Source organism: Sceloporus occidentalis, unplaced genomic scaffold (assembly GCF_023333645.1).
Source record: "Sceloporus occidentalis isolate IW3139 unplaced genomic scaffold, rSceOcc1.0.p SCAF_78, whole genome shotgun sequence".
Lineage (NCBI taxonomy): Eukaryota > Metazoa > Chordata > Lepidosauria > Squamata > Phrynosomatidae > Sceloporus > Sceloporus occidentalis.
In genome coordinates, this window is record NW_028317058.1 from 4,739,155 (window position 1) to 4,765,555 (window position 26,401).

Consider the following 26,401-nt stretch of genomic DNA (forward strand, 5'->3'; position numbering starts at 1 on the left):
GTGAGACGGTTAAGAGGGAGACCGGCTAAGATAGAGTTACAGTAGTCAAGACGGGAGATAATCAGTGCATGGACAAGAGCCTTAGTGGCATCCTGTGTTAGGAAGGGACGGATGCGGGCAATGTTTTTAAGATGAAGGTGACAGTTTTTAGAGACAGACTGAATATGGGGTGTGAACGAAAGGTCGGAGTCAAGGGTGACACCAAGACAGCGTGCATGAGTAGACTGGGAGATGATAGCACCATTAACATTGAGGGAGATAGATGGGGGAATCTTAGTATTGGAGGGAGGGAAGATGAGGAGTTCAGTTTTGGAGAGGTTGAGTTTCAAGAAACGTTCAGACATCCAGCTATAGACGGATGCAAGGCAGTTAGTTACACGATCTAAGACAGAGGGAGAGAGATCAGGGGAGGATAGATAGATCTGGGTGTCATCAGCATACAGGTGGTATTGAAAGCCAAAGGATGAGATCAGTTTGCCAAGGGAGGAAGTGTAAAGAGAGAACAGAAGGGGTCCTAAAACTGAGCCTTGGGGTACCCCAACTGAGAGAGGGAGGGGAGAGGAAGTGTTACTGGTACTGAAGGTACGATCAGAGAGGTAGGAAGTGAGCCATGAGAGAGCAGTATCACGGAGGCCAAGATCATAAAGCTTTTGAAGGAGAAGAGGGTGGTCCACCGTGTCAAAAGCAGCAGAAAGGTCCAGTAGGATTAGCATAGAGTAGTGGCCCTTGGATTTAGCAGTGAGTAAGTCATTAGTAACTTTAGTAAGGGCAGTCTCAGTAGAGTGTCGAGGGCGAAAACCAGATTGAAGAGGGTCAAGCAGGAAGTTGGAGTCTAGAAACTTAGTTGTATATAAACAATTCTTTCGAGAAGCTTGGAGGTGAAAGGAAGCAGAGATATGGGACGGTAGTTGGAGAGACCAGTCGGGTTGAGGGAGGACTTTTTCAAGATAGGAGTAATGCTAGCATGCTTGAAGGACGTTGGGACAGATCCAGTAGTGAGGGAGAGGTTGAAGATATGAGTTAGAGTAGGGACAAGGGTAGATGAAAGAGACTGAGTGAGATGGGAAGGGATGGGGTCAAGGGGGCATGTGGTTGGACGAGAGGAAAGAAGAAGAGCATGTACATCCTCTTCAGTGACAGCAGAGAAATGAGTTAATGTAGTGAGGGGAGAAGAGGTCAGTGAGAAGGGGGGTGCATAGTCAGAGGGAGGTGACTGTGCAGATATGTCGTCTCTGATAGTTTGAATTTTATTATTGAAGAATGTGGCGAAGTCAGATGCATTAAGGTTAGTGGAAGGGGTACGAGCGATCGGTCTAAGCAGGGAATTGAAAGTATTAGTCGTTTAGGGTTGTGGGACAGGGAGGAGATGAGGGAGGTGAAATAGGTTTCTTTAGCAAGGTTAAGAGCAGAGTAGTAGGAACGTAGCATAAATTTATAGTGCAGAAAGTCAGACATGGTATTAGACTTTCGCCAACTACGTTTGGCAGTGCGGGAACATCGTCGTAGGTGTCGGGCTACAGTCGTGTGCCAGGGTTGGAAATGTGACCGTCGTGAAGAGAGAGTAGTAGCTGGTGCTACATGCTCAAGAGCAGATATTAGAGTGGCATTATAGACAGAGGTAGCGTTGTTAGGGCATGACATGTTGGATATTGGAGAGAGGAGGGAGTAAATTGATTGAGAAATCCTGAAGGTTAATAGAGCTGAGGTCTCTGGTTAGGCAGGGTTGGGGTGCAAGGGGGCGAGTATGAGGCAAAATTAGAGAGCAGGAAAGGAAGTGGTGGTCAGAGAGTGGGAAAGGGGAATTTGAAAGGTTAGTGAGAGAGCACATGCTAGAAAAAATAAGGTCCAGGGTGTAACAGGGTGTAATTACATCATCATGAGTAGGGGAGTGATAGAAAGAAATTTTGAAGCCATGGGACTCAGTGGGGTGTCAACTGGGATGTTGAAATCCCCAAGGACAACAGAAGGAACATCAGAGGAGAGGAAGAGAGGGAGCCATGAGGAGAAGTGATCAAGAAAGATGTTAGCCGGGCCAGGGGGGCGATATATAACAGCAATGCGTATGGAGATGGGATGAAATAGTCGGATAGCATGGACTTCGAATGAGGAAAAAGAGAGTGATGGGGCAGAGGGAATAGGTTGAAAAGAACAAGTAGGGGAGAGTAGGAAGCCTACCCCTCCACCCTTCTTGTCATCAGGTCTGGGAGTGTGAGTGAGGTGTAGGCCACCATAGGAGAGAGCAGCAGGAGAAGCAGTGTTAGAAGAGGTTAGCCAGGTTTCAGTTAGAGCAAGGTGTAATGAACTAGAGACAAAGTGGTCATGTAGGGCTGTTAGTTTGTTACAGACAGAACGTGCATTCCAGAGAGCAAAGGTGAAAGGGGGGTAGGAAGAGCGGCAGGGTATGTGGACAAGATTATTTAGGTTTCTGGAATGTTGACTGGATGAGGAAGAGAGCACCAAGGGAGGCCCAGGGTTTGGGGAGATATCTCCAGCAGCTAGAAGAAGAAGAATAGAGAGTGAGAGGAGGTGGGAATAGGACTTGTGTGAATGGAGGGATTTCTGGGGGTGAGGGGAGGTGGGGGGAAGGGAGGAGGTGAAGTTGAGAAGCGCTTGGGATGAGAGAAGGGGACAAGAAAGTAATGAAGGTGCAATGCAGACATAGTGTGGGGTAGCTGGTGGCTGGAGTGAGCTAATGATTTTATAAACAATAGAGGAAAGAGAAAGGAGGAACAATATGATTCTAAACATGGTAATTGGAGGCGAATGGTGATGGGAATGGAGTGGGAGTGGAGCATGCACAGTGAGCAGGAGGCAGCACTAGTGGAAGATAGATAGAAGTAGATAGTGGCACTTAGTGAAAATTGGCACTTGGATGGAAAGTGGCACACAGATGGAATGTGGCCTGTGCCTCTAAGAGGCTTGTGCCTCCTATGTCACTATGTCACCAGTTACCTATAGACACATTCTTAGCACACCTTTTGTGAATACTTCTCATTTTATGCATGAGCTGTCCAGTTACTGCATACACGCTTATTTTGTGTTTTTAGATTTGTGCTTGGAGACACCTCAAAATAAATCCATTTTGTAACTGACATTTGTTAAAATAATTATACGTGTGTGTGTGTGTGTGTGTGTGTGTGTATATATATATATATATATAATGTCTTTATGAAAGTATCCAAACCCCTTACCATTTCTCTCCTATTACTGGATTATAATACATTTATTTTTTTACCAGTATTATATTTTATTTTAAAATACTGAAACTTTAAATCTGTTAATTTAAGTGGACATAGGCTGTATGCTGCCAAAAACCTCCTAGAGAGAAAAGAGATATCTTACCAGTCCCGCTGTTGAAGGATCATTGGCCAGGTTGTGAATCTGAAATGAAGGCCAAAAAGCATTCAACAGGAATTCAAATGCATACATTAGAAAAAGGAGATAATGCAAAATAACATTGATGAGTTTGCATATCACAGTGAGTAATACTGGATCAATAATCAGGGAGTGGAAGCTGCATCACTCCACTCAAGCACCGTTGAGAACAAGCCATCGGAAAACTTGCTAGAGGTGCCATGGAGAGGCAAGCAGTCACTTTGAAAGCGTTATAGCATTCTGTTGCTGTGAGTGGGATAATGGTGCACCAATCAACCATATCAAGAGCTCTGTATAACACTGAAAAAAGACGCTGCTACCCAAAAAGTACCATGTGACAGCTGATTCTGCCAGATGTGGTGATGTGAGAGATCTTTTGTGGTCCGAGGAGACCAAGATAGGGCTTTTTGCCTGGGAATTGTAACAAAGCAAGATAAAAAATTTAGGCAAAGATTGGCTGTGACCAAGTACCCTTCAGTCAGTACAGCCAGGAGGAGCAGAGCATGTTCACCTTGGGCAGTCTATAGAGATCAAGTTGCTACAGTGTAAGTGCTGCACTGAGCAGCCTCTTAGTCTGTTTAAAATGTAGCACAGCGACTGATATACATACTGGTGATCTTTATTCCAGGAGAAGGTATTCCCCTGGAATTGGATTTCACGAGACAGGTCCCTTGAATATGGGCTTGTCTGGGACATGTGGTCGCCTTAACCATCCCTACAATGTATGGTGGTGATAGCATCATGCTGTGAGGATAATTCTCATCATCCCAGTCTGGGCATCTTGTTCAAGATAAAGGATGGAATGGATGGAACTGGGATATACTGGAACCTGCTTTAGTCGATTTTTATAAACTGAACCTTGAAGAATCTGCACCTTACAGCAGAACAATGATCTCAAGAGCTAAATAGTAGAATGTCCTGGTATGGCCATGTCAAAGAATATGGTGGTCTCCAAGCACAGTCAAGCCTACCTTAAAAACCTGAAGCAAATCTGCAAAGAGGAATGGACCAAAACCCCTTTTTGTGAAGATTATCTGTTATTGCAGGGAATGGTGGCTCTACCATTCCTAATATGTGGAGGGCGAATAGTTATGCAAGCAACATGTTTCAGCTTTTTATTTTCCTTAATACAATGTTACCAATACAATACCAATGTAATTTTGAACTGATTTAGAGTTTCAGTATTTTAAAATTTGAACACTGAATGAAATTTCAGTGTACCATTTGTGAAGAGTATGAAAAAAATTATAAGCAGCATATAAATTTTTTATTATATATCTCCCCTCACTCTTCTCATTGATAAATAGATTGAGCAGGGTTGTGGCTTTGACAGCACAGATCTCGGTTTCAATCATAGCTATTGATCACCAGGAACTTTCCTCTGGCTGCCATGATGATAAGCCCACTTTTCATTCTTTGCCACAGAATTTCTTTGTTTGCATCAGCCATTAATTTATTTGGTCCCCTTTGTAATTATTACATTACATTTATAAAGTGCCAGCAGATTCTGTAGCGCTGTTACAATAAGTGGAATAATTTAAAGTCACACACAATAACAAACTGGTACAAAAGGAGAAGAGGCTGCTGCTCTTACAATCTAGTCGGTGGTTGAGGTGGAAGTGAAACCGTAGGAGAGGACAGCTTCAATGGGAATGAGTTGATAGGGTCATGGTTATCTGTAGAGGCTGTTGATACTTCAGATGGCTTGATTGGATTATGGCTGAGAGATAACAAATGGGATTGTGATTTGTGGGGATGGGGGTATGAGGAAAGAGAATGGCATGTGAGCCGAGGTAGGGTGATCACAGAAGGAAGGGAGAGATGTGACCTATTGAGGAGATGTCAAGGGGAAAGGGTGATGAAATGTGTGCAAGGAGTAGGGGAAAAGAAGAGTAAAACATGTATGGGTTCATAGTAAGGATTACTGCGTTTGGGACATTGGAAGATTCGGTGGGTTACCTGCTGATTGCACGGGGAGATCAGATGCACTGGGATAATCATACCTGTAAGAGTGAGAGAGAGATGGTTGAGATGAATACAGGTTGCAGGTGAGTAGTTGGATTAAGGCATGAAGACCAGGGGTGGGTGTCCGGATAGTCCAGTGCAACTAACACACAGAGCACTATGATACAGAATATCTGTATCCTTTAACAAGGATACGTTTGCACTTTGCAGTAAGGAAGAGAAGTTTTAATTGCAAAATTGCTGCTGCTCCGTGTCTTTTTCTGGCTGCCTTTTCTCCAGTTGCATCTCTTCACTCTTATTTATGAGTCTCCAGCTGACTCTATCCATTCTACTTTTGGCTGCCTGAACCTGAATAAAAGTGAAGGAAGAAAAGCAGAAGTTGTCTGGGGCTGAAGGCAGACTGCAAGAGCCAGAGGAACAGTAACAGTCTTACAGTTGCCTCTGAGATTCAGTGGGTCAAATTAATAAAGAGCTCTTCTGGTGCAAATGATTCAGTGTGGATCAACCGGCACAATAGTTTCATAGCTCCATGGGGACTCCTTAATATTTAGACTGTGACACAGAAATTACCAAAGAAATATGATGCAATGTGTCTCAAACCTCTTGACCTTTTACTTCAGCGAGTGTTAGCTCTCTGTTTGCTTTTCCTGGTTTTCTGTCTTTGATGCATAAATCCTGACTTTTACTTTACTGAGATGGGTGTAGATGTATGGGACGGCCTTCCAGCAGAGGTGTGGTTACTTGGTAATCCAATTATGGAATTTGAATATGTGTGGAATGAGTTATGATGATTTATGCTAGGTGAATCAGCCTGCCCTAGTAATGCGAGATCTGAACTGCATCCTGGCACAAACTGGGAAAATGTTGGGTTGTGCAAGTCCAGAGCTAGCCTTCCTTAACCCGTTACCCCTACTTCCCCCCCCCTCTTGCAATGTACCCAGCTCTGTACTCTAGACACCTTCTCCACCCCATCTGTACCCTCGCCAGCACTGACCCCAGCCAGTGCTTGCTCAGTAAGCAGTAAGCTTTCTCCATATTATCAACATCCCACAGTGTTGAAGTTTCTCTCTTAGATCCAATATCTTGGATTCCAAGTAGACAACTTGCTCACATTTCTCACAACAATACAGTTCCCAGGGCACTTGCTCCAGCTGTGCATACATGTGACAAGATGTTTGGCATTTCTCAACATGGTATCCCTGGTGTTATAAAACAATTTAGATAAAAGTGCAAGTACAATTTATACACTTCCCCCTCCTTCCTGGCAATTAACTCCTAACTTAGTAGTTTTGCACTTGTCAGGCTCAGGATTTACCTTGCAGCTCTGTTACAATAGAAAAGAAGGAAAACGCAAACCAAGCCAACCACGCCAAACACAATAAATTATTTAAATAGGCAACAACCTGAGAACCCACACCTTTTTTTTTTTTATTATTGGTTCCCAAAATGTTACTCTACTCCACAAAAGAAAACGGCGTATCAGAGAGTTACAGCACTGAAGTGTAATAGCAATTTACTTCTCACGTACCAGTTTTGCGTTGGTTGATAAGAATCAAATAATGAAATAATCAAACAGGTGTATAAATTAGCTCGTAGGAGTTGAGCTGTTGATCTGTGACAGAATGAACGCTTGATGTGGACACAACTATGTTTTATTTGTGTGTAGTTGAGATGCTACGTGAGGTACAGACAGCTCCAGCTGTGTAAACATTTTGTTGGAGACAGTGTGTCATCTGGCTTGTCATTTGTATGTACAGGATGAAGACTGAACAAAAAAACAGTAGGAATTTGGTCTTCTCCCCCTCCTTGCTAACCTGTTAGAGATCGTCTGTATTCCTGTAGCCCGAGGGTCATAGAGCTTTTTCTCTGTGCAGGGTTTTCCTGGCTCACTGTTTTTCTGCTTCTTCATCTACTCTTTCTTGCCCTGTGATAGGATTTTGGGGCCTTGAAAAGAGCTGTACCAATAGGTGGTTGGTGGGAAGTCCAATGAAGAGGCATTCTGTAAATGGAACCCTAAGAACTACTTAGGGGGGGGAGCACTATAAAACAGTTACATGAGATTGGGGTCTCCATAGGATTTGTTTTTGCTTCTGATCTGGTAGATTCCAAATCTCTGGCCTAAGACAACAAAGTAAATTAGAAGGAACTCCAAAACAGAAGTGAGTCCCAACAAGACCACTTTCCACTTTTAGTTTTAAGACTGCAAAATTGCTGCAAAATACATATTTGTTGGAAAATCACTGGAGACGTACCTTTTCAGAACAGGCCTCCACTCAAGAGCCAGTTTTCCAGGATATATAGTCCACACCTAGAATTTGCAAACAACAAAGGGGGGGGGGTGTAACATTTCCAAACTTAACGGGTCCCCTGTAAATTACAGAGTATATAATCAGGCCATATTTTACCATATGTAAAGAATTTGGGAAGAAAGTCTTTTAGTGGTCCTGGCTTCAGCGAGGGTTGAAATTAACAAAATGTGTGAAATGTGTTGTTGGCGGGACTTGGTTTACTTGGCTTTGGTGCTTACGTTTTCACCCAACACTCATATTGCAGTCTAGTGTAAACAGTAAACTGGCATCCAGCATGGTATTGAATTGTTTGGAAGAAGTGTAGCCTTACATGTTTCATATTGTTATTTGTATAAATCTATATGATCATTAAAAGATGGACTTTTGGGATTGGGTATTTTTTATGTTATGCAATTTGATGTCTTTGAATTAATATGTCTGAAGAGTAACACTTGCTAAGTGAGCATATTGAGCAACACACATGAGCTTGCCTGCCTAGTTGTCATGAGTAAATTGTGGGTTGGAGCTGCAATATATCGAGTCCTTTTGCAATGTACTACGCTATACGGACAAAAGTATTGGGACATTAATAATTGAATTCAGGTGTTTCAATCAGACCCATTGCCACAGATGTATAAATCAAGCACCTAGCCACATAGTCTACATTTACAAACATTTGTGACAAAAATTGGTTGTTCTGAAGAGCACATTAAATTCAAGAGTGGTACTGTGATATGATGCCACCTTTGCAATGAGTCAAGTTTGTGAAATTTCATCCCTGATAGATATTCTACGACCAGCTGTAGGTGGTATAATTAGAAAGTGGAGGCGTTTAGGAACAGCAGCTACTCGGCCATGAAGCAGAAGAAAACGTAAAGTCACAGAGCGGGGTCACCGAGGGCTAAGACGCCTGGTGCGTAAGAGTCGCCAACACTCTGCTGATTCCAAACATCCACTGGCTTTAATATCAGTACAAATTGTGTGGCGAGTGCTTCAGGGAATGGGTTTCCATAGCCAAGCAGCTGCATGCAAGCCTCACTTCACCAACTCGCATGTTCTGTGGAGTGACGCTTGTCTGGCAGTCTGATGGGCAAGTCTGGATTTGGAGGATGCCAGGAGAACGTTACCGTCTGACTGCATTGTGCCAACTGTAAAGTTTGATGGAGGAGGGATAATGAAATTTTTAAGGTTTTGAGCCCCTTACTTCCTGTGAAGGGAAATCTTAATGCTTCAGCATACCAAGACATTTTGGACAATGCTATGCTGCTTCCAACTTTCTGGGGACAGTTTGGGGAAGGCCCTCTTCTATTCCAGCAAGACTGCCCCAGTGCACAAAAACACAATGCTGAGGAAATTTGATGCAGTAATATTAATCAATAAATAATAATTATAAATACTGCTGCCCTGCTATATAGATGTGTGTATGTATGTATATATGTGTGTGTGATATATATATATATATATATATATATATATAAATACCATGAATCTGAATCCATGGTATTTGTTAAATTATATAGCACTATCATATTCCGCAGCGCTATATATTCTGGATATCCTACTGGTATCTATTTGACCATGATTCGCTCCCACGGAAAGCAATCTCTATAATGTCCATGCTAAGAAACTATTGAGGCAGAGCAGTGTTTGTAGAACCCATTTATCACTGGGCAACCAATGAGATATTTCTCTATCTGGAATATAACATTATATTTATCTCAGCCCATCGGTGGTTGTGTACGAAGAACAGAATGGCAAAAATGGAGCAATCGGCAAGATCTATGAAATCACTTGCCATGATCACTGCATCCCTTTTATTTAGAAAATGTTTTACCGGGTAGAATGCATTGAGATTTCTCATTTTCGAGAATGTCCGTTAGACCATTTAGGAATACAGCAATAAGGTTATTCTTAAAAGCAAATGCTTACAAAGCAATAAAATAAAATGGAGCGCTAACAATTGTTGGAGTGACATTTTATTGCTGAATACAGTTATACCATAATGTGTCAGAATTATTCTGCAAACCTTATACTCCATACATTTAAATGTCCCATATAGAACCAAAGGTGAGAGAACTTTAAGTGCTGTGATTCCAGGTTTTTATATTTTGATAGAAAATAGTCTTTTTTTTATTTTTATTTCTTTAAACAATGTTTTAATATCTCTATACATTAAATGTAGAAGAGGGCAAGGGGGACAGTAAAATGGCTTTCCTCGTCACCATTAGTCTTATATTTTTAGGTATTATTGCCAGCAGGTCCAAATACCCCCGCACTGAATGCCGCGTTGGCAGTAAAATGGTTTTAAACAGCATTTTAGTTTTCCAAATGTTTGAAATGGATAATTCCAGTTCAGGAAGCCTGTTAAGAGGCAAGTGGCAAGTCTCTGGGGGCCGACATTCTCATGGGTTTGGAACATTTCCATTCTTGTTAAACGGGGTCTTGTACCTTTCTCCCTTAGAACTGGGGCGATGCACTATTTCAATACAAGGAAGGAAAAGATAACCAGGTTCCTGTATGCAACAGTAGTAGGTGTTGGTTTAGTCTGCTTTTCCTTGTGTTGGCAAAGGAAACTATTGCAATGTGATCTTTATTCTCCCTGTCCTGGGGCTGAGTGTAAAGAATAACAGTTTGCGGTGTATTGACAGCAGGTTGAAAAGCTAATGAAACTTTTCAGCAGTGGAAAGTGTAAATAAATGAAAGGCGCACATCCCAGGGTCTCCCACGCGTGCCGCTGACTTATTCGCTTTCAGAGCTGCAGATGTCTTGGGGTGGAACTGCTGCTGATATATTAAGATATATCGTTTCACAGCCAGCTCCAGCACCTTGTAAGGCATGGACGGCCGTACGCTGCAGTTCCCATTAGTCTGAAGTTGGTGGGTTTCATAGAACCCTGAAGGTTTCTGGATGCCCCAACTGCTTCTAATGCTCCTTTACATTTCTCTAGGTCCAAATTGTTATGTTATGCACAACTCGTTCTGGTTACGTTTAACTATTCTACAGCACTACAGAATATGATATAATAGGTGTTGGGCTATTTGTATGGGTCATGTGGTAACATAAATCTGCAACTAAAAAAGTGCAACTGAAATGCCTAAATTTCCTTTATTATTATAAAAAAGTATTGAAGTATAATATTATGATAATAATTTGGAGTTACTGTAGTCATGGATTACAGTGTCAGCACTGTATATGGGTTTAAAAAGTGATGTCGCACCTACTTGTGTGCTTCATGGCTCATTGGTAGAGTGAAATGACATCATAATGTGGTGCCCTTAGTTCATGGTCCTGAGTCAAATCAGGATTTCATTGTTTTACTTATTGATGCATAAAGAATTTGTTGCATTATGAGTTATCTTATGAAACTCTAACCTAGGGTTATGGAAATATGTTTTTTTCTGTGTCCTTGCATCCATAAACTGACCATGGCTTCCTAACCCTTTTTGTGTTTATCTCTTACAGATGCTTCTAGGAGAGGCGCTGTCTGTTTATTATAACCAGTTACAGTCCAACGCTTTTGTCAGAAACCATTATGTGGCCACCATATACAAAGCGATTGGGACATTTATATTTGGTGCTGCGGTGAGCCAGTCACTGACCGATATTGCCAAATATACTATTGGGCGTCTGAGGCCACATTTCCTTGATGTTTGTCGTGTCAACTGGGCTAAGATCAACTGTAGCGCTGGATACATTGAAAACTTTGTGTGTGAAGGGGATCCAGTGAAAACAAATGAAGCTCGGTGAGTATATTTTCCTATGTATTTCTCTTTTGACCTTTCTATTAAATGTACTTAATTACCTTAATGTGCGGTAGGTAGCTTACCAGACAGGTCCTTGGAATTAGGGAATTGGAACTCGGTGGGTTCTGCAAGATTCAGGTGAGTGTATATTCATGGGCATTTATAAGTTAGTTTAAACACATGGTGGCTATACATAGGTGGTCAGAAGCGCCTTGATTTAAATAGTTAAGGAACTATTTATTTCTTGAGCATTTAAGTGCATTTCCAGATTCTAGAGGCAGGAGACCAAACATGAGCCTGAGCTCATTCAGCCAAAGGTGAGCTAAAATGGAAGCTCCCAATGACCAAAATACTACAGTAATGAGTTTGAGCTGCCATGTCGTTCGTTGGCTCACAGTCCAAAATGAGACACTTGACTTGAGTGCAAATCTGCTCACACCTTGTTTTTATCCATCTTTAGCTGGGGATGAATGGTGAAATAGCGGGCCATCATGTCTCCCTTTTCCTCTGCTCTACATATCGGTTGGTAATTTGGAAGGGACCCTGTAGACTAGAGGTACAAAACATCAGTTTGGAGATATGTGAGCACCAAAGTTCACCAGCTACAAGAAGAAGAAAATACAGTCCAGCAAGTCTGGATTTACAATCTCCATGCTTCCATAGCAGTAACGAGAGAGCTATTTGGTTTTTTTAACAAGTGTTTTTGACATTAGTAATGGATCTTTTTGAATGCATCTACCCCTTTCATTCTAAATTATTGTCATCTTCTTTAGATTTATGCATTTTTTGCATCCCCCATATATCTGCGTGTCTCTGTATGCAATGCTCTTTTCCGCTGGCAGGTTTCTACTGACATGACATTGAACCCCAGATCTGTCAGCTGCACACACATTCTGACATACCTCAGCGCTGAGTCTTGGCAACTTTTAGACCCTGTGGCTGGATGGCTTTGATGTCCATTGGTGCTCCGTGTCTGTTACTATTATTAAATGTAACTTGACCAACTGTGTGGTTAACATGACATTATAGCAAGTTTAACTTCCAAATCCTTCTATAAAGAGCACAGGCACCGTTTTAACGGTTTCATGGCAAATTTGTGTGTATTGGAGTTTTCCAGCTGAACGTAAAAACAAACATCTTGAAATACATTTGGCAGGAATGTGTTCTTCGGATTAGGAAAAAAATAAGGTAAAGTAATATTGATACAGGATTCTCAGGCGATTGGAGGGAGTTGATTCCTTTTCCGAAGGGCTTCCAATTAAATGATTTATATCACATAACCAAGTGCTGGCGCCAGCAGGGATAGTCTTTTTATTAGAATACAAGAAGGTGCGATCGCTCCAGCTTAATGCGCAGTTGTGGTAGGAAGACATTTTCTTCAGAACACCTTTAACGTGACTTTTACTGGTAAAACCACTCTGTTTGGCTGTAACTTAAGTATATGTTTCCATAACGAACAAGATATTCTATATATTAGTGGTATTTCAATATTTTAGATGGCCATCAGTGAGAAGAAGACTTGGTAGCATATTCCGAACTGATTTGATAATATTTGGATTTGTATAAAATGAATAGTTCTCTCTGTCCTCACCTCTGTTGATCCTAAATTATTCAAATGGTAATAAGAAATTATATGCGGAAAGTTTGTCAATTTTTTGTAATAAAATTATTACCATTTATAACATCTCAGAATTATGGTATATAAAAAGATTGCAGAATTAAAATCGGTCAGCCATTCCTGCAATGTGATGACGCTAGTTAGAGAGATTACAGTTATCTGTGTCTGGCAATGCAATCAGTTTATATTTATGTGGCCAAGTACAGTCCTGCTGGAAATTGACATTAAATACAACATCTGTTTTCCAAAGCAGAAAATCCCAAGTTAGATATAATAGAGGTAAAACAGTGCTGAAAATGTAATAAATGCATTCCAGATACTTAGAATAAATTTACTAGAGTAATTTCCCATCCTATAATCCTAAACAGGCTTCGGATTAGACCATCTCAATGTCACTTTTAAAGCAAAGGGATACTTCATACTGTTAATGACATCACACCTGGTGTGGCACACAGGTCACAGTTTCATATTGGTGACCCGGATTTGTTTCCGAAAATAAGAAAATGATGTCAAAGGGTTAATGTGGCAGATCGGGGTTTATTTTCCAACAGTCTGTTGCTGGCATTGAGTAATAGTTCCTCTGCCAGTGTGACTTCACACATAGTAGAGCGTGATATCCAAGTATCCACGTACCCGATCACGATATTTATGAGAACTCCAGATCAGCACTGTCCAAGCCCTTTAATCATAAAGGCTGTAAATCTTTCAGTATCTGTGCTCTGAAGGTCTGGATCCTACCGGAACAGATGTTATTTTGGAGAAGCTCGGGCTTTTAAAGGGGGTGTAGAAAACTCTTAGTTTGTGGCATTTATCCCACAAGTCATCGCTCAGACAGCCCTATATAGGATCCATAGTTCCAGCATGTTTTGACATCGCAAACCACTCTGGATTCCCATAAAGTCTTAAGCTTTAGTTGAGAAATTCTTAGGGCCACTGGGGGGTTGATGGACCGCGGTTTGAGTGCAAATTCTTTAGATAATTAATGATTTTGATATTGTCACTGGGTACTGAGTTTGTGTAATTCATGGTGAGCTGTTTCTATAAATTATTTAAACGCGTGCATGTATTGCATCCATTGTTATTATTTATTGCTGCTATTATTGACTGCAAGCTTCTGCTGAAGCAGTTCTGTGGAGTTTAACCTGGTTTGGCACTGAAAGCTGTGTTATAATGACGTCAAACCTGGATTGACAAAAGGTATCTTGTGTGCTGTTTTGGCCTACACGGGCCACTGTGCCAAGTCACCATAGCAACCGACCACAGCAATGTAAATGTCTGTCCTTGTTTAGGGCCCTCATGAATAGTGCAGCACATAAACTCCCCTGAACATCTTCCCTTGGTGTCCTTGATATATGTCTGCTTCTATTTCTGACCCAGGCCTTCTACTAAGATCTTATAAAAGAAAACTGTTTCCGACATAGGAAAGCCATGCTTTGCTCGCAGTGAAGTCGCAGTGAACAGCGACGTTTGTTTCCAGACCGCCATCACACTATACTATTCCTTTCCAGTGATGTAATAATATCTGTGTCATGTCTGCCGGAAACAAAAGCCCTAGGATCCAATCTTTTGGTATATGTCAGTCTGGGCATGGATCTTTTCATTGCTCAACACAGCTGCAAAGGGTCAATAGGGCAGATGTATTGTGATGATACACGCTAATCATATAAACATACAACCTAATGGCAGATAAGAACTGTTCGACCCATCTAGCCTATGATTATCCATACCTCCCAAGTGTCTCGAGGGTCAGTCCCTTTTGGTGAGTGTGAGTGTATAACTGTGTTTTACAGCCTTAAAGGTTACAACAATGTTTACAGAAACCGTATGTATAAATTGTGTAACTAAAATACTAAATTCTTCTTCTAAATGTCCTCGTCATTATATAAATAACTATGTAGAGATTTCCCATAAAAAAAAAAGAATTGGAAAAGTTCTGCCCGCTAGCTAGACCTCTAAATTTTAAATTCCCTGTTTGGCCAGTATGCCTGTGACATACGTGTTTAGACTGCTTATCTATCATCCTCTCGGTGTGAATGATGGGAGGTAACCTATACATGACCACGACCATAGGTGACCATTCACCTATTCTAGGTTATAAGCCAAAAAGGTCAGCATTTATCGGTTTATCTCGCTCTGGACTGAATGTGCCCCTTGATGGGAACGCGTCCCATAAAGTAACACCCGCTGTCTGATACTTATTTTCAAAGTTCCCCTCGCTGTAAGAGCAGCTCCTGTTGCATTAATGTTAGGTTATGCCTGTTTTTTTTTCTTTATTTATTTTTAACTACTATTAAGTGCCTGTTGATGCTTTAGAAGGCCACTATCTTTTCAATGTTTGTCTAGTAATAGCGCTCCCCAGGAGAGTAACACTTAGACATATTGGAGCTGCTGGGATTACAGAGCTGGCGCCGGTAGGTGGTGTTCAGAGGATTGAGATACATTGTGAAATATTTGCAGATCGGTTGCCCCCCAACCCCCCCCCCCCCGTTTATCCTCTCCCTTGTCTTTTCTTGCCACCGTTTTCTCCACCGTTTCAGGGGTGGAAATTACACTTCAGAATCTCTTTGATTTAGACCCGTTGCATATTATTACTTTTTACAGCACGGATCTTACACCTTGTTAAACCTTTTAATACACACATGTGCCCCGTTTACAGTATAGAATATTTTTTTATTTCTTTTTTTTGCTTGGAGGCCGCTATAAATGATGCTGATGAGAAATCGGGCGACGGGTCCCAATCTGAGCTGCTAATGTGTGAGACTGTCCCGTGCGCTCATCGGGTTGGAGATTATACAGAGTAGTCATATTTAGAATGGTGGTAACACTTAATAGTCTCCAGCAATTCCAGAAGCCAGACAATGATTTTATGTTAAAAATACATTTTTAATGCCTTTTCAAAATATAGAATTCCAGCCTAGTCTCTTTTATTTATTTATTTATTTATTTTCTTTACTCTCCAGTAATCGCTAAAAGCAATTAAATGCTACGGTGTTAGCAAAAGCCAAAAGATAAATAAATCCCGACCAGTAAAGAAGGTATGATAGCCCAGTACTTTGTTATATTCAGCAGGTCTAAATATACTGAAAGCTAGGTTGCTGTGAGATGAAACTACAAAGTATAAATGGCCAACTGGGCCCTTTTCTTAGAGGAGAAACTCAACGGCCAGATGAGCTTCGTTGTGTTTTTTGAGCTTATTTACCAACACTGGAGAAGCAGGAGAGTTTGCAGAAGCAGGAGACTCAACTGAATTCATAATGTATTATGAAGAGCCATCTTTAGCAAGTGTCTCCTGCAAGAAGGGTTGAGCTGGACCTGTATAATTAATACTAAAGTATGCATTTTATGGGGCTGACCAAGTGCTTCTTGCGAGAGTTAACTGGGGTGGGACCTTGTCAGAAATCAGATTCCAGCCTTCCATTTCCTTCTTTAGTGAATAAACCTTTTTTGCGAATTGTTGAGCTCCCGCTAGAGCCATAAGACCCGGGCAGGTTTCTCCTTCAGAGAAGGGCTACAGTCTGTAGCTGATTCAGAGTGTTAAACTCGCAATCCTTGGTAAATTCAGCCCTATACGTCATACCCGGGAAGCTCAGAACTCCCAGGAGCTGACAGACGGGGGCCATGACTAGACGCGAGCAGCTTTTTACTGGAAATTCGGTTTGCGAGCACATTGGCATGTTCTTGTTGCACTGGCAAGATCTACGCCGACAGCTGTGTAGATATTTTCTGGCCACGCTATATTCAGCTACGCGTTCTGTGTACCTTCCATGTCAAAATATTAATGAAGGGAAAAACCGTAATGTATTAAAAAGATTATGAGAAACATCCCCCCATTCATCTCAAGATTTCCAACATATATATATATATATATATATATATATATATATATATATATATATACCGGTATTATACTACTTTAAAGCAAATATTTTTGAGATGGAAGACAAAAAAAAATAATTACATTTTTTGGGTGATATAGTAAGATTTGATGAGCTGTAAAATGTGTGTTTATGCCCCGTCTTTGTCCGTTCTCACCCTGTAAGTGTTGGTTTCACGTGATTTGAAGTGGATCTGTTGTACACAAACGTGTGTGGCTGACATGGTCCGTAACGGGTAATTCTGACATCTTTATAAAAACAACTTTATACTCGAAATTGTATATATTCAAGTTGTATAATTCAAATCTCTTCTCTGGGTGTGTGTTTTGGGCATTCACCCTACAAGGTTACGGAATGCTATGCTATTTCTCTTTTTGTCTTAAGGAATAATGAGACCCGGAATTGGTAATCTGCTTAACGTCATACAACTATTAATGATTGTTATGTTTAAGGCAGGGTAAACGTTATAGTGCTTTAGAATGGTACTTTGTGTGATTTACTAGGGTTGCCACATTGTTACGGAGCAATTTCCTTGAAACAATTTGAGAAGTTGCGCTGGGGGGGTTAGGTGGTGGTCATGGGCATGGCTTTACGGGGGACAAAATATTTGATTTAGTAGAGGGGAGAGAGATGAGAGGCAAGAAACCAAAGCAAAGAGAGAAGAGAAAGCAGAGCAGAAGAGTGAGAGGGGAGAGAAAAATGGAGGAAAGAGAACAAATGTGAGTGAAGAGTGGAAGAAGAATGTCGTCTCTCTCCCTGGGCCAGGCCCTGAAAACATGTCTGATGGGAATGTAGGCCAAATAGACATCTGGAAGTCCTTCTCTCTCTCTCTCTCTCTCTCTCTCTCTCTTACTTGATGGACTTGTTTGCATCTTTAGTATCAAAATTATATAAATCTGTTCCCAAAGTCTTCTGCTGGCAGATTCCCCGGTACTGCAGGGCTATACGTTTAGGGGTATATTTAGGTGATGGATACACCTTAGAGGGATGTTCCTCCTGATGCTTCTTCTACAACATCAAAGGTTTGTTAATGCATAAAACAAAGCAAACCTCTTGGCCGTACGCAAATATGTCTGCTGGGATTTAAACAATTTGTTTACAGCTTTTTTACATCTGTTTATATAACTCAAATTAATACTTGGTGAATGTTATAACAGCATCTCAGGATCTGCTGAAGATTCCTTTGGGCTCATCTGATTGCTTTCCGTTGTCTTCGTTTAGGTATTTTAAATAAATGGTTTTCCAATGAATGATTTGTGTTTTGTCTGTTTGCAGCAGAACCTTTTGCTTTCAATAGGATTCATCTGAGATGTTTTTTAGCAGATGCCAAAGGAAGAGTTGTGTTTCTGCTCCTTGACTTCATTTTACATTACGTTACGTTACATTATGAAGGCTCCTGTATGAAGAGCATTACTTGCCCCTTATAACAAATGGCTAAATCAACAAGATGCCTTCCAAGTCTCCTTACATTGAACTATACATTATGCAGGGCAGTCCTTCATGCTGGAGAAGCCTGTCATTGTTGACCCTTTGTAATGAATTGTAAAGTAGGAGCCTTAGAACCACAACTCCCCATTTAGTGAATAAACCCCTGTGTATTTTTTTTTCCATTTTTTTTGTGTAAACTGTCACACGTAATGCAGCTAAATGTCTCTTTCCTTCCCTGCCAAGGAGGTTCATAGTCGCAAAATGATAGTGGATGTTATTTTTTAGATCATTAATTAATGATTAAATCTACGTCCCTGGCAGCTTCTCTCTTGTCATGCCACTTCAAAGAAACGATTTTGTTTTATGTAGCTGCGTCCAATTAAGCCAACATCTCTCCCCCATTTCTGGGAAAGGACCCTAATGAAATTGACTGTTTAAGATGATTTATTTCCGTGTTACACCGGGGCGTGCAGCACATATTTACATTAAAATCAAAATGCATATCTCTGATGCAGTGGTATAGTTACATGTACGTCAGTCTGCGATAATTCTGGGATAAAACGGGTCCCCTTCGGTATTTATGCATTTAACTTGTTTACCTGCATTTGGGTGATATATTAATAATTATAGGGCAGGGATCTCCACTTACATCACGGAGTCTGGGTTCAGTCGTGCCAAGCAGTTTACTTTGACGATTTAGTTTTGTACGATAGCTTTGCAGCTCTTAAAGCTGTGTTTTCAAGCTGGATTTTCCATGAAATCCTTAAGCTGCTGCCAGTGATTTACATTAAATATATATTCAGTGGCTGACATTTTGCACCAAATTTCTATCCAATTGGAATTCTAACATCATTAAAAAAGCAGTAAAATGAAATGTTTTTCCCGTTATAGCGCTTTGCCCAAGAGAGCTTTAACTGAATCTGATTTTTTTTTCTAATAAATCATCCTCTGTTTTTACTTTTAGAAGTTACAGAATTGGTGACTTGCAAAAGAATTCAAATTCTTTGATTAAGCGTGTTGTTACTCTATCTGTACGTACAAAGTGCCTTTACGGTTGGTAATGTTTTGATCAGTTAATATGAGTTCATCAAGTGCAAACTGTTTTCACCACAGCTGCCATTAGCCGCCAACATTGCCATTAATCGACATGGCTAGTGGGGTGTTTTGAATAATAAATTGGGTAAGCACAACAGTCCTAGCTTATTGATTTCTGTCATTGTATGGCTTCTTATTGAGTATAAAATACACTGCTGTCCCTGTTAATGTAGGATCGCTCTGTGAAAAACCTACTTTGTTCCAGTAATTCTCCTTTACCTGTAGACCTGGAGGCTGTCGTCATCTATCATCAAGTGAGATACTTTGGGTGACTTTCCCTGCTCTAGCAACACACGGAGCAGATTTTTTATGGCAGTGCTAATGAAGTCCTGCTTATACAATCCATCCATAGACTTTCATTAGTCAGAGCATGATTTACATGTATAGTTACATAGTACATAAGGTTGAAAAAAGACCATCAAGTTCAACCCTTCTACCTAACCTTCCTACTCTTGATCCAAAAGAAGGCAAAAAACCCCTAATTAAGCTACTTCGAATTCTGCCATCAGGGGAAAAAATTCCTCCTTGACTCCAAAAGGCAATCGGATTTCTCCTTGGATCAAGAAGCTCTAAAATATTAATGTTGTTCTATTTATAGCCCTGTATGTCATGCCTTTCTAAGAAAATATCCAGACCCCTTTTGAAGGTATCTAATGTATTGGATAACGCTACCTCCCTTGGCAGTGAATTCCATACCTTTATTGTCCTCACTGTAAAGAATCCCTTCCTTTGTTGTCTATGAAACCTGCGCTCTTCCAGTCTCAGAGGGGGACCTCTTGTTCTTTGTATATTTCTGTTAATGAACAGGTCACTGAAGAGCTTGTTATATTGGCCCTGCATATATTTATATAATGTTAGTCTTAATCACCCATACAATGTTATGCTGAGCTATTCTGTTGGTTGATTAATATGCTGCTGCGAAAAACAAAATGATGTAATGGGATCTTGGGATCTTATCATATGGTTCGTATCGGTAACCTTTATAATATTACTAAATATACACCCATTGTACAGCGCTACGGAATTTGATGGCGCTATGTAAAACAATAACTAATAATAATAATAATTCAGAACTTGCTCTTAGTAGGTTCATGTTGGGTGTGTTTTTTGTAAACTTTCTAATTATAAACTTGGGTAAAAATGGAAGTTGTTCTGTAATCCATTAATCATTGTTTTGCAAGATCTGGGAAAGTACTTTTAGTAGTCCCTAGGGGAATTTGTAACCGCCAAGTGCTTTTCAGTAGAAAGTCCATGCTTTCACAATGTGGCGCATGGCAAAGGTTTAAAATATACTGGAAAATGTCTTGTGTGTATGTATAGAATATGTTTCTTTACAACCATTAATTGTTACAGTTCATATAGGTGTTGCCCCATTGGTTTCCCTTTCACCACGTGGATCTGGTGGCTGCGGAAATGAGTGCAGGGTCTCTTAATCCTGCTCTATGGGTCTTCTATTTTAGGACCTCTAAGTGCGGACAGCTGGCGGTTCTTGGTGAATGAAGTCTGACAAGCCACATTTGTTTCCCTTACTGTATATGTACAATATAGCAGGCGGCAGTTGCAGGAGTAAAAGGTCACAAATTAGTTTGTTTTTTTAAAATATCTATGTGCCTCGCTACGCTATGCAGCTGGCGGCCCTCCAGCATGAGATTTAAAACCGTGCACACACGATAGCTTATTCTCATGCAGTGATCTGCCTGTGGTCACACCGATATAACCTTTTGATCGGCCAGTCCCTGTTGCGGGCACGCTGGCAGACTCGAGACCCTGTTGTGCGTTGTAGGAAGTCCTCAGAGCTGCTGACATCCTATGTTTTTGGAGGGCTTAACCAACTTCAAATGCTTCCTAATAGGACATGTAAACGTGTGCCTTGGCAGTATATAATATCATTATTTGTGCACGAGCAAATACTTCCTGCTCAGGTTGCTACATCAGCCATTTCTTTTCACCAGGACTGATAATAACATTCAATGGAAACCCAGTGTGTTTTGTGGTTATTTGTTGGTATCCACATACCAGGGAGCCTACCCTTGCGGGACGCGGCCAGGACTGCCCGCTGATGCCGTTGACGTCACAGGAAGCTCGCCCGTAAAGAGGGGATATGGGCGGGGAGAGGGGTGCTTCGGAGACCCTGCTTCTGCGACCTGGAGGATTCGGGTGTTGAGCCGGCGAAGCGCTGGTTCTACCGGAGTTCTCTGTGACAAAGCTAGAGAGTTCCCAGGTATGGGTATCTGTCTTGTGAGGATGATTTTAAGACAAGGGAAAAAGTTAGAATAGAAATGAAGGAAGAAAAAAAAGTAACTTGGCAGAAGAATTAACCGCAGTTCTTCCATCGATTTAGAGAGCCTTAATTGCCTCTCTGTCTTCATGTAATCCCAGCAGACTCGATGTTGAGATCAGGGCTCTATGGGGCCATACCATCACATCCAGGACGTGTACCGTTCTCCAACCTTTTAGTGAGCAAACTGCCTTCTGCTACAGCCAAATATTTCAAATTGTGACCCAACAAGTTTCTGTATTTTCATGAATAGTTGAGTCGCTTAGCCTTATTTACATGCCAGAGATATGGCTTTTTGGCCACAAGTCTTCTCCAGACAGTAGGTGGGGTACCAGGGTCCCACTGTTTTCTGTCCATGCTGAGGTGATTGACATCAACGATTGCGAAGGGAAGTAAGCACGATGTGTCTTTCATCTGCTGCACTAAGTTTCCTTGGCCGATCACTGCATCTGCGGTCCTCTGCATTGTTGTTTTTTGTGTGCTTCGCCAGAACGTCTGGAAACCCCAGTCTGCCTGGGAGAGACCTTACTAATGCGGTATAACTACCTTGTGCCTTGTTGCTGTGACTTTTGACATTAAACCATCCTCGGCAACCTCACCTTAGTGAGTCTGGATGTTCCAGTTTTATTCCTCCTACACAGGAGTTTCAGTTAATAATTGTTTCAACCTACATTTTAAATTGATGATTATTGGCGCCTGTTTGGTATAATTGTTTAATGATACACCTAACTATGCAACCGTACCTAGAACAATTGACGTTTTAAAGGCAAACGATGGTCACACTAAATATTGATTTGATTTAGATTTTTCTTCTGTTCACTAACTTATCTTTTTCCCAAATAATAAATAGGAATTATTAACATGTCTTTTTTTTTAAAGCATTCTTACTTTACTTTTTTTCACACCTGCTTAACTCATGTCCCTCTCTCCTCTCTCCCTGTCTCTCTTTCACGTGTAGCATGTGTATGTTCACTAAAGAAAAGCAAGTATTTATTCAGAATTTGTAGCCTTGCTTTGTGTGGCAAATGCCTGTTGGCAACCCTAGATTTCTAAAATAGCATGGATCATATGCTACATATTGCCAAATTAGACCCTTTGATAAAACCCTTTACACAGCCCCAGGCAGCACGTCGCTCACGGCTATACAATTGGTTTAATTTAAACAAACTTGTGGCTAGTAAGTGGATTAATCTGTGGATTGATTTTAGGGAAATAAAAATAATGGCAGCTGTTTGGAAGAGAGGGGAAACGCGTAAAAACTGTGTAAATAATCTGTGATGGCCTAATGCGAGTTCAAAGCTTTTAATGTTTCCCCCTTAACATCGCCAAATGCTTAGTTTGGCAAGAGGTTGCTGTTGAATGCGTCAATAAGCTCTCCAGGGAAAATCTGAGTTTGTGCAATCACCAGCTGTACTTTCCAGGCCCTACCACAGGAGGGCGCAGTTCTTCTGAGGTGTCATACAGCAGTGTTAGTGCAATACTGTAAAAGGTACAGAGTAGGACCTTGGCACCCCTTGTAGACGCAGCAAACACCCTCAGCCAGCATCCGTGTGCCAGCTATCTAATTCCATCCTTTTATTGTTTTGGTTCTGAAGAGGTTTTTCATTATATATCTTGGCCTCCATCTCCACAGAAGGCAAGCAGCTGTGGTGGTCGGACATGCTCCATGCTGGCTCTTTAAGACAACCCTGTGTGAAATGTTTTATGGGTTATTATTTGGCTTTTATACATATCCTGTTTAAGTGACTTAGGAATTGATGAGAATATCACAGATAATGAACGGGATTTGACAGGCATGAACAGCCTCGGTATAAGCAATAACGTATAGAGCCCTATTTAGGACACCTGGTGTTGCTGCCTGCGGCCGAGCTCTAGAGTACATGACTATAAACTGAATCTCTGCAGATGCCGGTGATTTGTTCACATAGCTATCACCATGTTAGCCGGGGAGCCCGAGTCTCGTACAGAGGCCCTGGCATGGTTTATAACAGAACCTGTTCTTTTACAACAGCTGGTTAGACCCCCGCTTTCTAATCTGGTTGAAAAAATATAATATAATATAATGTGATATTTGCTCAAGGCTTTCAGTCTCCTGTTGGCAGAAATGATGGCGGGTGGGAATTGCTCACCGATGGTTAGTTTGCTATGGTTTTCATATACAGAGAGGTTTGTGACACCTCCATCCCACTCGCCATTGGATTAAATATCTAACTTTTAGGCTGTTAGATATATATATATATATATATATATATATATATATATATCTATCTCAAAGAAGCTCGTTTAATTTTATTCTTTTAACCTGCTTCAATGTACTGTACTTTCACTTTTTGTAACCATTTTGTAGAAGCAATGCACGGATTAAGGATTATGCTATTAAATATACACTGGGTATGGGTTAGCGCAACAACTAATGAAATGCCCAACTGTGCTTTTTGTTTTCTTTTTTTTTCTTATTGACTTTTGATGGTATTTTCTGTGTGATAAACGTACCGCGTACTTAAGCCCCACAAACTAAACTGCTATTCTCGGTTCTTTCTCCTAGGCTTTCGTTCTACTCCGGCCACTCGTCCTTCTCCATGTACTGTATGCTGTTCCTGGCAGTAAGTACCTTTGTTTGATATCTCCGTACGACATTAACTCGCTTTCATAGGATTGTTAAGAGAGCAAACCTCTTTTATTTTGGTCAAGCCATACATCATAAACATTAGTAATGAAATAATCCCTTTAAAGAATACAAATTTAGAAATCTTTTTTTTTTCTTCCGTAAATCATATGTCAACATATGACTGGTGAATTATCGAATACATTATTACAGAGAGCAAGGCCAAAAAATGATTTGGGACGGTGGGAACATGTGCGCCTGTGAAAGTGGACATGCATATTTAAGCAGCCGCGCTGCTGATGGACCACCACAGAAAACTGATCCAAGGGGTACTTGTACGCCCCTCCGTAATTGTGGTGACCGTAACCATAATTTTAGAGAAATGTATTTACAGCGATTTCCATGCATGGATAGAATTCTCTGCTGCCTGTTTTATTAGCTGGATTTAGCTTCATGAACAGCCATCTCCAAATATAATTCCGTGCATTTTAAGCATATTTTTGCTGATATGGAAAAACACAACTAGAACTTAATGTAGTACAGATGTTTTGGTTAGTCTTGTTACAAAATATCCTTTCTTGGTGTTCTTCCATACGAGGAGCTTTCGCCACTGACTGGGGTAGAAAAGCCGTGCAGGATAAAGGGTCGGTGGGAGGAAGAATCCATAAAGCTGCCATGAAAGGGATTTTCTGTATGGTTAACGTGTTTGGCAGATAAATCCCACGCGTTGTATTTCATTTCACTAGGTTTTTAAAACCTTTTTTATAGCTTTTATTGTATTACACAATCAGGTTAATTGGATCCAGCTTTTTACTGTAGGTTAAAAAAAATAAAAAAAAATACCCTAGATATTGAGCCCTTATTAAATACAGCGGCTGCAGTCCCCTGGATGGCAGAATATTAACATTACAGGACAGGGGTAAGGAAGCAAATACCGGCCGAACATCACATCGATATTAGTAGGTACTAGTCAGTGGGGAAAAGTGGCAAACAATTTACTTAATGGGTTATTTCATCACCAGTTATCAAGATCCAACCCAAATTCCTCAGGGGCTCTTTCCTCCACTTATTCTTATGTCATTTAATCTCTAGTTACCTGAATCATGGAAACATTTTGTTTAGTAAATCTGTTCACCTACAGCAGGTTGAGACTAGACTGAGCTCCTGGTCCTCCTTGCGTCTCACCGACGTGGAAGTGAACAGATTGGGACTTGTGTGAAATTCATAATATCAGACTGGGAAATTAAACATTTTGGACTGTATTAAAGAGCAGCCAGCCCATAGCAAAGGAGATGACATCACCTAATGTGTCATTTATAACATATTCAGATTAATAGGTTTCTTGCGCTTTACATTGTGTTTGTAGTAAATACAAAGCTAGTACGTACATTATACATGTAGTATGTTTTATTGGACTCTAGCGGGCATCTGACAAATGGAACAAATGGCTGGAGGAATGTGCCCGATGCCACTCCTTATCCTTCCTGCAAGAGGAGTATACGATCAACTGTAGGCCTTAAAGGGCCAGAGCTAATTAATGCCTAGTCTATCCCTGGAACTCTACCAGCTTGGGACTGCTATCTCACACATACAAATGGTGGCATCCACTCTGCATTAAACAGTCCAGCAAGTCTCATCTTCAGTACCAATTAACTATTACAAAAAAACAAAACGAGCTGTTCTGCTGGAGTCAAGACCTTTCCTTCCGTGGTAAAGATGTTACTGCATTATAAAATTGGATATACAAGGGAGTTAGATGTGTAATCATATTCTAGAGCCTCCTTGGCAAGCAGATTAAGAAGCCATGTGATCAGGGTGTTCCTCCCAATAAATGTTCACGTCTTGATTAATCTCTGTTCTCGTAAGGCTTCCGTCAGTGAAACATCAGATCTGTTTGGGTAGAAGTGTTTGTTACTCGGCCCTGACCCGTGTATCTGTTTCTTCGCAGCTGTATCTTCAGTCCAGAATGAAAGGAGACTGGGCCCGGCTTATACGCCCCACGCTCCAGTTTGCGCTTATTGCGGCGTCCATATACGTTGGGCTTTCCAGAGTCTCTGATTACAAGCACCACTGGAGCGACGTTCTCACCGGTCTCATCCAGGGAGCAATTGTAGCAGTGCTTATTGTGAGT

General features: G+C 41.0%; 1 protein-coding gene across 1 annotated transcript in view; it reads left to right on the plus strand.

Annotated features, from left to right (window-relative positions):
• The window catches only part of LOC149285542 (phospholipid phosphatase 1-like), a 52,891-nt gene that overhangs the window by 25,495 nt on the left and 995 nt on the right, over positions 1–26,401 (plus strand). The window contains exons 3-5 of the mRNA XM_089495289.1: positions 11,091–11,371; positions 24,211–24,268; positions 26,219–26,395. Of these exons, the coding sequence (XP_089351415.1) occupies positions 11,091–11,371; positions 24,211–24,268; positions 26,219–26,395 (516 nt within the window). The remainder of the gene's footprint in view (positions 1–11,090; positions 11,372–24,210; positions 24,269–26,218; positions 26,396–26,401) is intronic.